The 15,263-nt window shown below is 44.3% G+C and overlaps 1 protein-coding gene across 1 annotated transcript; it reads right to left on the bottom strand.

Annotated features, from left to right (window-relative positions):
* Positions 1 to 2,221: 2,221 nt before the first annotated feature.
* Positions 2,222 to 14,707, bottom strand: LOC117424369 (fascin-2). Its single transcript, XM_034040633.3, has 5 exons — positions 12,729 to 14,707; positions 7,455 to 7,611; positions 6,477 to 6,598; positions 5,048 to 5,215; positions 2,222 to 4,669 (listed from the first exon to the last, which is right to left on the bottom strand). Exons 1-5 carry the CDS (start codon positions 13,549 to 13,551, stop codon positions 4,464 to 4,466), a joined length of 1,476 nt encoding a protein of 491 aa, XP_033896524.2. The 5' UTR covers positions 13,552 to 14,707; the 3' UTR covers positions 2,222 to 4,463.
* Positions 14,708 to 15,263: the final 556 nt, after the last annotated feature.

Here is a 15,263-nt window from a genome sequence, read left to right as displayed (position 1 = left end):
GGCCTCTCAGGGCTCTGAGCATGGCAAAGCACAGGCGAGCTTAGTAAATACACTTGGGAAAAGGCTAAATTACCAGTACTGTGTTACCACGATAAGCTTTTAGAAAGGAAATTAGCCATATATTTAAAAATAAAAAATGTATGACATATGTATGTATAACCCACCATACATACAAAAAATAAATAGATTGAAAAATATGTTTCTTTCTGTAGGGAGCTGATTTTAAACAGCCAATAGGAGCTGCCAGTGGGCTATACTGAGCATGTGCAGAAGGTCTCATTCGGAGCCAGGTACAGGCAGCCCTGCATGGATCACATTCCTCCCTGTTAAGCCCTTCCTGAGCTTCTGAAGAGCTCGCACTGAGCAGTGAAATACCTGCAGCCTCGGAAGAGCCTTTACAGAGCAGGTTAACTTTCTAGTATTGCGTCTTCATTGGAGGAGGGGTGGAAAACTGTTTATGAGCTATTCACTGGTAAAAGAGACCGTATACAACTTGGAAAGAGAACTGGGGAAACCTGTATTTCCCCTGTATATGTTTTCTGGGAGAGGGTTAATTGGAGCAGGGGCGTATTAGAAGCCTGTGATTATGGTTGATGACGATGGGGGGTGGGGGGGGGGGGCTGAAATTGTCCAAATCTGCAGCTGTCTTTTTCCATTTAAAGGACATTTACTAGTTAATTGATTCATTAGAATTCACTGGAGAGTCTGTGGCAGGAACCCAGTTCTGGGGGTAAAAAGGAGGAACAAATGATGCCTGGGGTCTGCCTTGGTGGTACTGCAGTGCATTAATAATATTTGGGATGCCATTGCACTACGAATTGCTTATTAAAAAAATGTCCACATATTTAGGGAGCATGCAAGAGACCAGAGTGGGGTAAAATAAGGCAACAAATGCCCCATCAGCTGTGATTTTGCTGGGCTTCTTCATCTGCCTCAGCGCTGTCCTGAGGGGGGTGTTTATGAGGCTGGGGGCGTGTGATGCTGTAACGCTGACTTCCCTCTGTGCAAATGGCTCCCAGATGTTGCTCTGGACAGCCTGCCCCTGTGCTAATCCTTGTGTCCCAGACTGCCGAGCAGACAGGAGGGAGAGGAGCCCGCTTTCTTTAGTGCAAATGGCTGCTCTTTAATTCCGGTTATCTGCGTCATGTTTTCCACATTCACAGAGGAAAATAAGATTGTGCTGCGTGAGGATAAACTGATAGACGGGCAGCAGACATTAACAATATATAGACCGTCTGTGTAGTTAGATTGAGATAGACGCACAGACAGATACTGTAGATAGATAGATAGATAGATAGATAGATAGATAGATAGATAGAAAATACAAAAAAAGGTTCATCTGAGAATGATAAAAGATTAGGGAGTCTTTTTTTCTGTTTCAATTTTGCAACAGCGAAAGTCTTACTAAGGTTTAATGTGTTAGAACTTGGCCAATGGTTGTAAAGTATTTCTCATGACTTGATGTTCCTTCACAAACACAGCAACAGCTAAAAACAGAGCGGGAGCACTGAAAAACAAAACTCCCTTTTTCAAAAATAATCTCTCCTTCCTGCCAAACCTTTCATAGCCTTGAAACGCATCAGTTATCTAAATATACTTTTTTTCTTGTTTTAGCCTCACAAAATAACTCAAAGAGTTGACGCTTTGTAAATAGGGCCCATTGTCAACAAATGTGGTACACGCTGTGTTTTCTCGGACTCTCTCGCTCATCATCCTTTGATTTCCAATGTCAGCTAATAAAAATGAAGAGTTCTGTGGGCTGCATATGTTTTAACCTCTTGGGATATTCTCTAGTTCCTCCAGTAGTTTTGTATTTGCATATGACTGTAATCTGATAAGCTCTTGGTTTTATACAAGTAGTTGGAACCTTTCTGGTACTGTGCGATTATGCTTATTATGCTCTAGTTATCTTGTGTCGTGGCTGTGAAAGGAACCCTGGGGGTTTGTGGGATGCCTGGAGGACCAGGGCCTTTATTCTGAATGAGAGTGATCGGTTTGCTCAGAAACAGAAGCTGTCCTACCCACTTTCCCAGGCTCTGTTTAGAACAGGTGGCGTTCCTTATGTGTGGCCAATGTAAACGCTGTTAGAAGAGGTCTCCAACAATCATAAACAGGTCATGAATATTATGACTTCAGTGCATAGTGTGATTTATACAGCATGTCAGTCAGTATTTTATTTGTTTTAACTGTTATCTAAAAATCGATCAGTGCTCCACTATCATCAACGCCACGGTAACGCTTTATTTTGCAACAAAAGTATTTCATTGATCTGCAATTACCCATCGACTGAATTTCAAATACACATGTTAAGAAATATTCGATACATATTTCTGCCAAGCAGTCAATACATAAATAAAGATAAAAAGACAAAGGAGAAAACTGTCTGTATTATCATAATCTTAAAATCATTTCAGGAAAAAAAAACCCAAAACACCCCTAAAAACTTAATTCTTTAATGGCATGAAAAGTACCCATTCTAACAATGAAACTACACAGTATTTGTTCTCCCGTGATCTGCTCCTCATCACATTACACTGTGGATTGATAAGTGCTACTTGATAGGCTTGTTGACAATGACTAGATCCATTAAGAAGCTACTTTCTACAATTGTTTTGAGCCCATTAGGAATCTGGCTCATTTGCAACACTGTTTGTAACTTCATACTTTACTCTGCCCCTCCCCTGGGCGGGTGATTGATCAGTCAGGATTGGGTATTGCTCACAGCAGCAGACAGGGTATTGGAGGTGGGTACGAGGTGGAAGATTATAGACTGGCTGGCCAAAAAATTGGAGAATGTAAAAGTAACATTTGAAAATCCCTTAGTCGGCAGTGATGTCATATTTAAGCCACCACGTGGCTGCATTGACCACCAGGTGGATCAGGGACAGTCTCCTCATATCAAGCCAACATAAGCAACATGCATGCTGCACTGGCTAAACACAGTAACCCTCAACACTGGATAAGCCTGTGCCCCACTGTTAAGACCATTCTCTCATTATTGAAAAAAAAAAAAAAAGTTTTAGAGATCAAATTATGTCTATAATACAAACCATTATTATAAAAAAAAACCTTATCCAGAAACCCCTGTTAATAAGTCTTATACAGAGGACTGACACCAGTACATATCATAAACATCAGGGAATGAGTCTGCAGTCAGCTAAATGTGTTGAGATGTATCTATCAAGGGTTCTATCCTGGTTAAATAAAAAAAAAACAAAAAAAAAAACGATTTGAAATAAAGGACTAGAAGTTCCGGATGGGAGGGTTCTAAAAGATCCACAGAAAGTTCTAGAGTGGACTGGGAACAAACAGAATGTTCGCTAACCTTCCTGACTCTGTTTAACTGCTGTCCTTTTATGTCACAAACATAAACGCTGATTAAACAGGTCAGACTCAAACTTGTCATTGCAAGCCAGTCAATGCTGCTGCGGATAAAAATAAACTTCGAACATTATTAAAGGCTGCCATCCGTGAGGGAAAACTGCTTGTTACTCCCCTCCTAAAGTGTGAATGCTGGCCATATTCTTTATTACTGCTGTTGCTGCACTTACAGGGAAACAAAACGATGAATGATTATTATTATTATTAGCTATGACAGCCATATGCCTATTCGTCATTGCATTAAGATGTTAATGCAATAACAGGCATGGGCTTCAGTGCCCTCTGCGTTTCTGTGATATAAACTAGGATATGGTAAATATGTTTCATGACACCAGCAGATAGACTGCAGTGACAGTTATCGATTGTGTTGCCATTTCTGATAGAATTTCTTCTGTATTAATACCCTGTCTGCTATTAGAACGAGATGCAACTGGCACCAGACTCATGTAAGGGTTGGTCTACAAGAGAGAAAATGATGTCTGCAGTCTGCTAATAAGGCTTGGTACTACAATGCACAGCACTTTTCTATAAATGACAGTAGTATTAATGGATGTACAAATATTGCAGTATTTTTGGTGAGGAACAGCCCCGGTTTCGTGACAGATAGTACTGGGTTGTAATGTAGCCAGTAGGTTGCACTGCACATACATTATGTATATCTGCACTTCATATAGATGCTTGTAGTTCATTGCATTTCATTGGCTTTTATTCTAGTTTTCTTTACGGCTTCTCTTCTGAATAGAAAATGACAACACTGACTAAAAGAGGTAATCCAAACATACAATATTGAACCTTGTCAACACCCTGACGCTATTCAATCTAACTTCCAGCCGTACCCGGCCCATAACACACAGCTGTTTCAAAAAATGGCAAATACTTACGTATGTGAATGTGACCACAGAAACAGCGAGACCTGCCAAAATCCACCCCCACTTGGAAGCAATTGCAAAACTACACAGTTAAGTAAATAACTCTCCTTGAGTCCAGTTTCCTAAATACAAGTTTGAACACACCAGGCACCTTTCAGGTGTTTGTTTGTTTGTGTTGGTTTGATCGCGTGCTCCCCTGAGTGTCCGACAGGGTCAGTACTCCCAGAGCGTAGCGCTGTCCACCTTGTCTGCGTCGGCCTTCAGCGTGCCCCCTTGGTCGCCCCGGAGATACTTGCCGTTCTTGCCCTTGATGCCCACCCGCCCGTGCTCCAGGAACTCAAAGAAAAAGTCCTCGGGCATCTCCCCGTCGGAGCAGACCAGTCCGCTGCTGGAGACGTACCAGAACTTCCCTGCGGAGCCTGGCAGAGAGAGAAGAGAGGGTATCAGGACCGAGACTGCGCTCAAAAACGACCCTGGGTTACTATTGGCATCTCAGCCCACTGAATTGAATGGAAAGGAAAGCGCTGGACCTGAACAGCAAACCATACGGTTCAAAGACGAACAACCATTCAACTAAAGAGCAAGTTCTGTAGTTGAGAAGTAAATATGGGTCTCATGCTGATGTCAGTATTATTAAAATGGATACATATATAGGAAACTTAACATGGTCCAATTATGCACACAGTTCTTTTTTACTATTAATGATCGTCACAGTGACTGGAACTTTACTTCACCTCCATTGGAATGCATGGTAAACACACAGGCTGAGAGAGGGGGACAGCGTCTGGGGCGGGTACCTTTGATCTGGTAGGCTCCGTCAGCGAAGATGAGCTGGAAGATGTCGTAGACGGAGCGGTTGCCGTCCAGCGTGTTGGAGTTCTTGTGGTGGCAGACGAAGCCATTCTCCCCGCGCAGGATCAGAATGGGCCTGTTGATCAGCTTCAACAGGAACTCCTCATCCTCACCTGCAACACAGCACAGCAATGAGATCCAGCGCTTCTACTAGCATAGCAAGCATGGCAGAGCAGAGGCTGGGCTGAAAGAGCAACCATGCACACTGACTGACGAACACACAGACTATCCTTCCGCTATTGCACTACTAATATGTTGTAGTACATCTAACTTGTTGGAATCCTAACTGGTTGCATGTTGGAATTTAGTAGTATTATTTGCACTTACTGTAAACTATACTGTATTTAAATATTAATTTAGCAGTGTAATGCCCTGTAACACCTGTAAGTCACCTTGGATAAAGGTGTCTGCCAAATAAACTATTTCTGCCCATGCTGTGTATCTCTGGATTCTGATGCTCTCCTAACTTGTATTGAAGAATGTCCAAGCAGCTCTCAGGTTTGACATTTGTTTTTTGTTTTTATGTACGGGTGCTTATGCTCTCTCCCTGTCATTGGGAATAAGACTCAAACCTGTTTAAATTGAATTTAGTAGTATTACCAAGGGGGATTTCTAGATCAGTGGTCTTTTTCTGAAAAGATGTATTTGGAGCTTGTTAAAGTTGAAGGGCAATAACGCTGGCTACATTCAGGACAGTGGTGCACGTACGGTAGCACACTGGAACGCATCTTTTAATTTCAACGCTTGATGTTTCGGTAGTCGTATTTTAACTTTACAGAAAGGGTTGTGATAATCCTGTAAGCGAGACTGTGTCCTGTGTGCCCTCAATGCCAGACCTCCACTAAGAACCAGCACAGTGTCTCACTCTATTAGGGCTTAACTCGATAAGGGCTAGAGTCAAGCCAAGATCATCAGGAACAGGGAACATCCGTGAGCTTCCGGTACTTCACCGCACCATCGAACACAGCACCAGATATACGCTATTCCAGGCACTATTAAACTGCATAGCTGCACTTTATTAGAAACTATTAGGATGTGTTATTGAAATTAGGCCAATGTGTCGTTCAAGGCAGTCTCCCAGGTTTCTGGAATGACAAGTAAGTCGCCCTGGATAAGGGCGTCTGCTAAGAAATAAATTAATAATAAATAAATAATAAAGAAAAAGACCACAGAAAAGTACAACTCTGTTCACAAGCAGGTTATAAGAGATCAGTGCCACGGACATAAGCAATCTTGTGACATACTCAGAGAGTCAATCAATAGGCAAAACAACTCCAACACTGAGTGCAGATAGTTAGGGAGCCAGTTACATTGTCCAGAACAGCACACAGATACTTTGCCTCATATATCTGTCCAGTTCAGGTCCACACTCACCTGCAGAGTCGCTGCCCGCCGACAGCTGCCCGTTCTTCTTGGTGCAGACGTACTTGCCATTTCCCGCTCGCAGTGCCACCCTGCGCCCACGCCACTCAATGTCAAACATGGTGTTGACAGCTCTGCTCAGGGAAAGAAGAGAAGAGACGGGAGCTTGAGTGAGTTTGTGAGGGGGGGGGGGCATTCCTGTTACTCATTTCCATGACAACCAGGCCTCACACACAAACAGGCCCCTTGGCTAAGCATGGCTGATGTATGGAGTTGCAAGGGGCCAGGGTTAGGGTTAGAGGTATGAAGTTGCAAGGGGGCCAGGGTGGGAAAACAGGCATGGAATTGGGAGTTTCTAAGGACATGCCCAATCCAATCCATATGAACAAAATACTAGAGCAGGGAAGGGCAGCTCTGGCCCTTTCTGACCAGGTCTGTGTTCCAACCATGTTCTTAATTGTTTAATTGAATCAGTTACATATTAAGCCTTGTGTAGAATAGCACATCAGGACAGGAGTTGCCTATGCCTGCACTATAGTACATAATAGTTATAACAAAAATATTACTAATTGTTTAGGTATGGGGTTATTTATTCAAGACCTAGATCTCATTGTGCACATTAACAACTAATAATCTGTCAAGATATTTATCAGGCATGCTTTAGGGGTGAATTAGCAATGGGCAGTAAAATGACCTGCCTATTTTATGATAAGTTACTGTAATGATTCTTAGACCCTTTTGTATTAAATATTAACAGCATCCTTGAAATAATATAATGTGGAGGTGCAGAGCTCTGGCTGTCGTGATCGATCCCAGTCTGGGTATTTTGTTCCAAACTTCAATTAATGAATTGCTCCCTCGCCCTTCAGTTAACTAGTTTCGGAACTGCCTGCAACGGATCTTGAGGGCCAGCACTGATATACTGTATAAAACTACAAAAGTGTCTGAATGGTGCCACCAAGGGGAATGAGAAGACAGAGGCTGCCTCACACTTTGGTGGCAGTGGACTCGATGCCCCCATGCGAGACCAGCGTCCAGTAGTTGCCAGCGTTGGTTCGGAACATGCACTTCTTGCTGTCCCGGTCAATCTCCATCTGGAACGTCTCCTGGTCTGTCTCTTCATCCTGATTGGCCGAGATACTGACACCTGAAAACACAAAGAGACACAAGCAGAACTTAAATGGAGCTGTAAGTAATCCCCATGTTACTGAAGATTAACATCACTGCAGCAGCATCTGCTGCTGGCACTTTATTAGGAACAATTAAGAAATAACAGTCATGCTCAGGAGCTAACCCATGTAATGTGTCTCATGATTACACTCAAGGCTAGAGTCGCTGACTCTTAGCCAGTTGGCAGTGTAGAAGAGGTGCAGAGTCAATCGTCCCAGAACACAACTGATTCGTTTCTTATAGTCTTACCCTCCCTACAATTCTGACTGAGAGTTTTGAAGCTGTGGATGACCAGCCAGTCAGTAATCCTAACTGGGGCTGACAGAGTCTCATTTCAGTCTGGATCTCGTTCCACTGACGACGTCATTGAACAGGACTGATTTCAAATCACTTTTGATAATCCGGTTTATATCACAGAGTTGCCTCGACTGTAGGCAAGAATTCGCTCAGTAAAGGACAAGTGAAATTCTGTGGTATCAAACTGCACCATCACCCTCTAAGAGAAAAAGTGCTCCCTCCAGTCCAGGGCAGGCTTGAGGCATGCTCACAGGCTATACATGGAAGCTGACATTGCCTATGTGTGTGCTGTCCCTGCTCACTAGGTAAATAGAGGTCTGGCATGTCTGGTTATTGACTCTTTAGAATAAACTGGTTACACAGTACAAAGTTAATGGCAGATAACTGAAATGCAGAACATCTGATATCCCGTCAACAGAAAGAATGAAGCAGATTGTATCTAATGCCCGAATTAGACACCACACAAATAGCTGCTTTCAAATCCCTCAACCGTTTCCTTAATCCTTTTACAGTGAAAATCCCCACCCTTCACCCTGACAACCACTCTCTAATAACTTCTCTCCAGTAAACTGCAGGTCAGCACTGGAGAGGCTAAACTGCTTTGCATGCTGTCTCTATCATCTTATTGTGTTCAACAGTGGACATTAGTTCTCTAATAGTTCAGTTGCAGAGTTGCAATTGTGAACCATTATTGGTACGTATGGCAGAGTGGTTTGTAGTGCACAGGTGTAGAGGTGATGCAGTTCTTAATAACAACAGTCCAACAACAGTTCCAATGGTGAAAACAAAGCTTTATTTGTTGCTTAAATAATAAGACTGACTATACACAGCGATGTGTAAAGCCAGTCAAAACCAGGGGGTTCAGCCCCGAAACAATAATACACTAAACAAGACACACACAAACACAACACGGTCACAAGTCCAGAGTGAGAGCTCTTGGTGAAAGTGGTGATTTACAGGTTTATTCGTGCACAATGGTGAAATGGAGTCCGGGTTTAATTACTGGCGGTTTAGCTACAGCTCCCAGAGGTTAGCCTTCTTTAATGACAAAAACAACCGGGTGAATAGACAAAATAACACACAAAACTCACGGTTTCTTTATACCCTGTACGTCCTTATAGGTCTTTCGTAACCATACCAAAGGAACAGATTGCTCGGACACATCCCCTGAAATATCCTCAGTCACGCCCCCTTCGTTGGCGAGTCCAATCACGTATCCTCCAATCTGTGACTGACACAAAGTCTAACTACTGCATTAAGACGATGACTTCTGGTATTGTGGCTCCGCCCCCTTCCTGGATGACCGACTTCCAACTGACCCTGGAATGAACTGTCAAGCCATCCAGTCTAGGGCACACTGTTCCCTTTACACAGCGCCCTCACAGGTCGGGAGGGAGATGTTTGACTAGCATTCGCTCTCTGTCACAGTACGATAAAGGGGAACCGGAAGAGGCTATAGCTGAGTGCACAGGTGAGCATATTGTGGGTTGTAGTCTTTGGCTGATGAATTGCTATTAAAGCCATTATCTTAAGCATGGAAATAGGACTACAGATCACATAGTGCTCTACCATGCAATTGTCCAAAGCTGCATTGTAAGGGGTGTAGTCCTATTGCCAGTCAACATCCATGGGAGTCAATGGAACTCGTTTCACTTTATGACTACAGTTCCCAGAGACTGTTACCAAAACCACAGAGCTGGAAGACAACTGTGCTGGATTTGAGAGGCTTGTTCATGTTAAGCATAATAACAAGTTTTAGAAAGGAGCTGGCTTACTAGGTATTGGAAGACATGTGCATACAATATGGCCAAAAAAGGGTCTTTCTGGTAGGGTGCACATTATACATAATGCATGATACAGTGTTGTTATAAGATGTAAGAAATGAGATTTTAAGACTAATACAGCCTAGGTCTCAGCCCCTCCATCCCCATAATCCCAATTATGCCCAAACACCCCCTCCTGCACTGGAGCCATGGGATTACAGGGGCTACTGCATGGGTACTCAAAGAAACATTGTTTCTCATTTGACCATGCGCATTCAAATTCAGTGATGCCCGATAGAGAGATATGCAAAGCGCATGCAAACTGGAAGTTGATGCCTGTTTTCGATATCCACTGTAACCTTGAGAAGCAAAAGGTCCCTCTATATGAAACAAAGAAAAAGTATTTAATCGATACATAGTCTTTCTAGCAGTAGGGCTAATAAGGGTCTGTGTCTGCTGGCCACCTAGATGGTTCTAATTCACCAGTCTTGCATGCCTGGGCCTGGGTTCAAAACCCAGCGTGAGAAACTTTGTAATAAAAGTTAAGACAAATATTCTGATGTTTAGGCGTGCAATTGGAGAGTATGACAAAACATGAGAAAAGGAAATCAACCCTAACAAAGGTAAACCAAGAATGTAGCAAACAGATACCACATGATTTAACAAGATTGTGGGCCATTACAGCTTTCCACTGCCATTTCCATGCTCCTTATTGTTGAAACAGCAATCTACACCTGCTGTTAATGCATGTTCCCCCAATTGAATGTGCTTTCACGGCAGCACCTGAGCAGCAGAGTCTGGATGGAAATGTGCTGGCTGCTTCATTTCTGGTGCAAGAGCTTAGGAAACGGTGCCCAACAATATCTTAGAGTGCCCATTTATTGGCATCAGCACCCCGTGCAGATTGAAGCTGCCGCTCTAAAGAAATGTGCATTGGTAATTCATCAGCTGGTTGCCGGAGAGTGAATTATTCAGGGTAAGCCGACTCCGGGGATGGGCGGGCGTTTCACGTAGCGCGCTCCGACGTCTCTCTGTTTCACTGTCCAGGCAGAAAGACATTGAGGGAACTGATGACAGCTGAGATAATTAACCTGAACAGTCTCTCTCTCTCTCTCTCTCTCTCTCTCTCTCTCTCTCTCGGGTGAAGCTGGCGAAAAGCTCACAGCTGATATAAAAAATGGGAAGATGCTGAAAAGGAATAATACAAATACTGACACGGATGTAGGTTTTGTGTCCCTGAAAGGTCTCCAGGGACATCAACCTCAACACCAGGACAGGTGGCAATCCCAGCCTCCACTCCATCACCTGGTAAAACCAGGACATGCATTTCCTGTAGCACAGGATTCTGTAGCAGTGCATGTTGACCTCGTTCTAATGCTTGCTTTATGTCCCATTATTCTTTTAATTGCACGTTGCTGTTGTACCTGATACTCTCTCTAGCCACACTTTCACACACCACAGTTTCCCTTTTTCATGTTGGTCTTCCTGTAATGTATCTGCCCTCTGATTTACTGCAGATTGTCCTGCCTTCTTTCATTCGCAGGGTATTAAAACAGCATTGTGTTATTATAAAGGCAACTTATCAATGCATCTTCCTGATGGGGAAAGCTTTTCAAGGTTTGGATTTCTTTGGTTTTGAATTCAAACTGCCCGTTGTCCAAAAACAAGTCCAGGTACCAATATCTAGTAATATAGGAACATCAGATATTAGTTTAAAAGTGAACGATAAACAGATTCTATGTGTTATTGGTGTATGAACCCCTGGGCCAAAACTCCTTTAATAATTATAATTGGAAATGACGTAAGAAACATGCGACAGCTCTTATTATTAAATGATACTGTATAAGATTCATAGTTTACTATAGGAGTCCTAAAGCAAAATATAAATTATACATTAGAGTATTTCTTACTATTAGTAGTATTTTCAACAAAGAACCTTTTACTGTTCATTGAAATCACCTCACTAAACAAAACACCTGGAGATGCCCAAGTAAGGTAAAAGCAGGACAGATGAGGACAAAACACACGATATGTGATGAGATTATTGCAATTGAAATGAAAGTGACCCGATTCATGTGAAAGCAGTTTCCTAGTGTCTGATTCACGCTGTTGTATTACAGTAACACACAAACAAAGGTTAGGCCGGATCTGGCTGGGAGGAGCAAGCACTGATTTGTAGGTAGGGCCACCTGACGCAAGAGGAATGTGTCTGTGTGGGCTAAAGAATGTTTATGTGCTGTACAGCGCAGAACAGCCAAATACGGTAAAAGCCTGGGAAAGGTGTGGTATAACGTAGTTAGCTAACTTTGGGATTGGCTTAGAGACATGACCGGGGGCTGTGGTAGCCATGGAAACTCAGGCCTGTTTCCTGAAACTCCTGCCTCTGCCCCAGTCAGGTAAACAGAGCATCACAGAAACGTCACTTTTTATTGGCTTGAACTATGAACCCAAAACCTGGCCCACCCTTTTCCACAGCCTAACCACCCAACTGCCCAAGACAACCTCTCACCGTTACAGTACTATGGTAATTAGATTAGGACAGAAAGCCTAACTATCATTTCAATAGGTGGGGAAATATAGATATTCTCCCTGATTAGCATTATAACATTTACATAAGTTTCTTATTGTTGTGTTGATCGGGTGAAGCCTACCTGTCACCATAAATTCTTCATAAATTCTTATGTTTTATCCCAGGAAGGGATTAGGTATCAGGAAGCAGCATTTTAAATGTTTAATCTATAGCCTTGTATTTGAAATCTCTATATAGTGACAAATAAAATAAAATAAAACCCCAGGAAACAGCACAATGAAAGAAGGACCTGTGATAATGCTGCTAGTAATACAAAGGAGGCTGTATCATAACTTACCACAAGGTCACTTTACCATCCTCATAGAGAGACATGTCAGACAGGCCTTATTCATTCCTTACTATTACCACAACCACAATAAGCATTTCTCATGTGGCGCAATATACTGTAAGCACTGTACTATAACCTTACAACAGTAAGCGTAGCGGGGTGCCGCGAGCAGTTACCTTGCCTGTTGGAGACGAATCTCCCGCTGGCTGCTTGGAAGACGACCTGTGGGTGGCTCTCCTCCAGGTCAAACAGCTCGTCCTTGCCGGGCTTGGAGCTGCGTCCAGACCGTAGGGTGCCGGTGGGGCCCATGGGGGTCAGGTACTTGCCGTCACAGTCCTTGAACGCCAGCTTGCCGGACTTGAACTCCAGGGTGTAGCCGGTGTTGCGGACAGGCTCCATCACCAGCTTGCCGTCATTGCGGAGGAAGCGACTGTCGCAGGTCTTGAGGCAGTACTTCCCATCCAGGTAGATGAGGGTGAGGAGGGAGTGTACTCCCCAGGGGATGTTGCTGTCGGCTGAGATCTCGTTCTCCTGGGTGGAGAGGTGGGCGTAGCGCTTGCGGCTGAGGCTCAGCAGGTTGGCCTGGGGGTGCAGTGCCAGGTGGACGGCCCAGAGCTCCGTCTCGGCTATGGCCTGGGAGAAGCAGGAGAGGCGGTCTGCGGAGCCCCCGAAGTAGCGGGCGTGGGGCTTGGACTGCAGAGCCCAACGGCCGTCGGACTGTGCCACGATCAGGAAGTGGCAGTCGGCGTCAGGCTGCTCAGCCCCGCAGATCACCTTGCCGTCCTTGTCCGCAGAGAGGTAGCGGCCCAGGTGGCTGCGCAGGTACACCACGCCGCTGTTCTTCTCGTCCTGCTCCAACGTCCAAATCTGCTTCTTCTTCATGCTGGGAGCCGAGGCGTTCACCTTGAAGCCGAATGCTTCCGCTGTCAGGTAGCGGCTCTCATGGTTGATCAGGCCGAACTGGATCTTCAAGGCCTGGTGAATCCCGTTGGTCGGCATTTTGGCCTGTCTTGAGTCTCAAGTCTTGGGGCAGGGGTGATGGGTGATGGGTTCAAAGGGGGAAAAGGGAATCGGGGGAGGATTTGAGGGAAGAGGAGTTAGAACAACTATCAAGCAGCAAAGGAAGTGGAGCAGAAACTTTCGTTTTCCTCCCAGATTATTTTTTACCAGTTTTTGTTCAAATAGCGAAGAAGAGTCTGCCCCTCTAGATATCTTCTTATCTTCCTCCTCAGATCCCTTTTAATGACATTCCTTTTTCTCTTCCTCTTCTCGTATCTGTCTCCACTTTCTGCCTGTTTATTTTTCCTGTTGTTCTTCTTTCCTCTTCTTTACTGTTCTTTCTCCGTCGCTCCTGCCCTTCGACACCCTCTCTCACTTCCACACAGTGCACATTCACGCTTGATTTTTTTTGTTCTACTAATCAGCTCAGGATTAAAATGAGCAGGACACCTCAATCCACTGACGTCACCTTGATCCCAACAGCTCCCTCTCCCTCTCTCTCTCTCTCAGTCCCCTCCACTGCTCCGACCCCTAACTCCAAGCGCCCTGGATATTACATGGCTGCAAATCAAACATCGGAGGGCCGCTGCGGAAGCCTTGATAAAAATCGGACAGGAGGGTCCAGTTTCTCTTTTCTTTCCCTTCTCCTCTGGTCCTTACAGGTTTTTTTGTTCACATGTTTAATTTCCCGGAGCCTGGCAGCAGTTTGGTTACATAGCCCCTCGCAGACTGTTTAATTGAACACATCTTGGATTACAAGCTTGCCCAGATTTCAATAAGCCGGCCCAAATCCAAATAGCAGGAGCCAACCCTGGGTAACAAAGAGATTTGTTCTCTAATTTCTTACAAAGCCCTCTTTCACCAAGCTCCCTCCTTGCTTGAATCCGCCGACAGCTATCGGGGAGGGAAGCCTGTTGCGGGATGATGGGGCGCCGGTTTACTCTGCCTAATGTTCCTCTGCAGACACTCCCCAAAATCCCCTAGTACTCCGTTTCGATCCTCCCGTCTCCATTCTCTGCACTGAAACCTCCTGTACTGCTGCAGGTTGCCTGCAAAGCCATGCAATCCGATCCCTCCCCAGTGGCAGTAGCAGGGTGTCTGCTTTCCTCCTGGCCTCCGTATAAAGTTACTCCAGGTCTCTGGTTCCAACCCCTCTAGGTCACCTATATAGGTGCACACGTATACAGACACACACACACACAAAAACAGTCCTCTCCCATTCCACCAGATACTAATCTTCTTTACCATTATCCTGCCACTTAATTAGTCTGGTCTAATCCTATCAACTCTCCTTTACCCCTCCAACAAACTTCCTTCCATCTGTCAGTGACAGTTCAGAGAGAGAGGATCTTCACTCAACAACCCCCTGTCCCCCCACCCAACACATGCACGCACACACACACACTGACACACACACACGCACACACTGAGACACACGCACACACACACACAATACAAGAATTCTTCTGCCAAAAATGCCAAATGGATTTGGAAAGCAGTGGCACCTTGACAGGGCTTAAAGGATTTTTGAAAGATAGGACCCTGCTCACAAAGCTATAGCTCATATTTAAACCCTGCTAACAAAGCTATAGCTCATATTTAAAGAATGTTCTGACGGATTAAATCAAAATGTTGTATACATGAAAGTGTTACAGACTGCTGTGGGTTTCTGTAACACATTGCGAATGCAAAACTCTTAATAAATAAATCAG

Source organism: Acipenser ruthenus, chromosome 19 (genome assembly GCF_902713425.1).
Source record: "Acipenser ruthenus chromosome 19, fAciRut3.2 maternal haplotype, whole genome shotgun sequence".
In the NCBI taxonomy this organism is placed as follows: Eukaryota; Metazoa; Chordata; class Actinopteri; order Acipenseriformes; family Acipenseridae; genus Acipenser; species Acipenser ruthenus.
Note: the sequence above shows the minus strand (reverse complement) of the source record. Positions and strands in the feature narration are given on the sequence as shown.

Bases quoted from the DNA above. Each gene is read 5' to 3' on its own strand.
- LOC117424369 (XM_034040633.3), bottom strand. From the start codon at position 13,551: ATGCCGACCAACGGGATTCACCAGGCCTTGAAGATCCAGTTCGGCCTG. The intron at 5,216-6,476 runs GTGAGTGTGGAC...GCTGTGTTGCAG, and splicing joins GGCGGGCAGCGACTCTGCAG to GTGAGGATGAGGAGTTCCTG. The intron at 4,670-5,047 runs GTACCCGCCCCA...TCTCTCTGCCAG, and splicing joins CGGAGCCTACCAGATCAAAG to GCTCCGCAGGGAAGTTCTGG.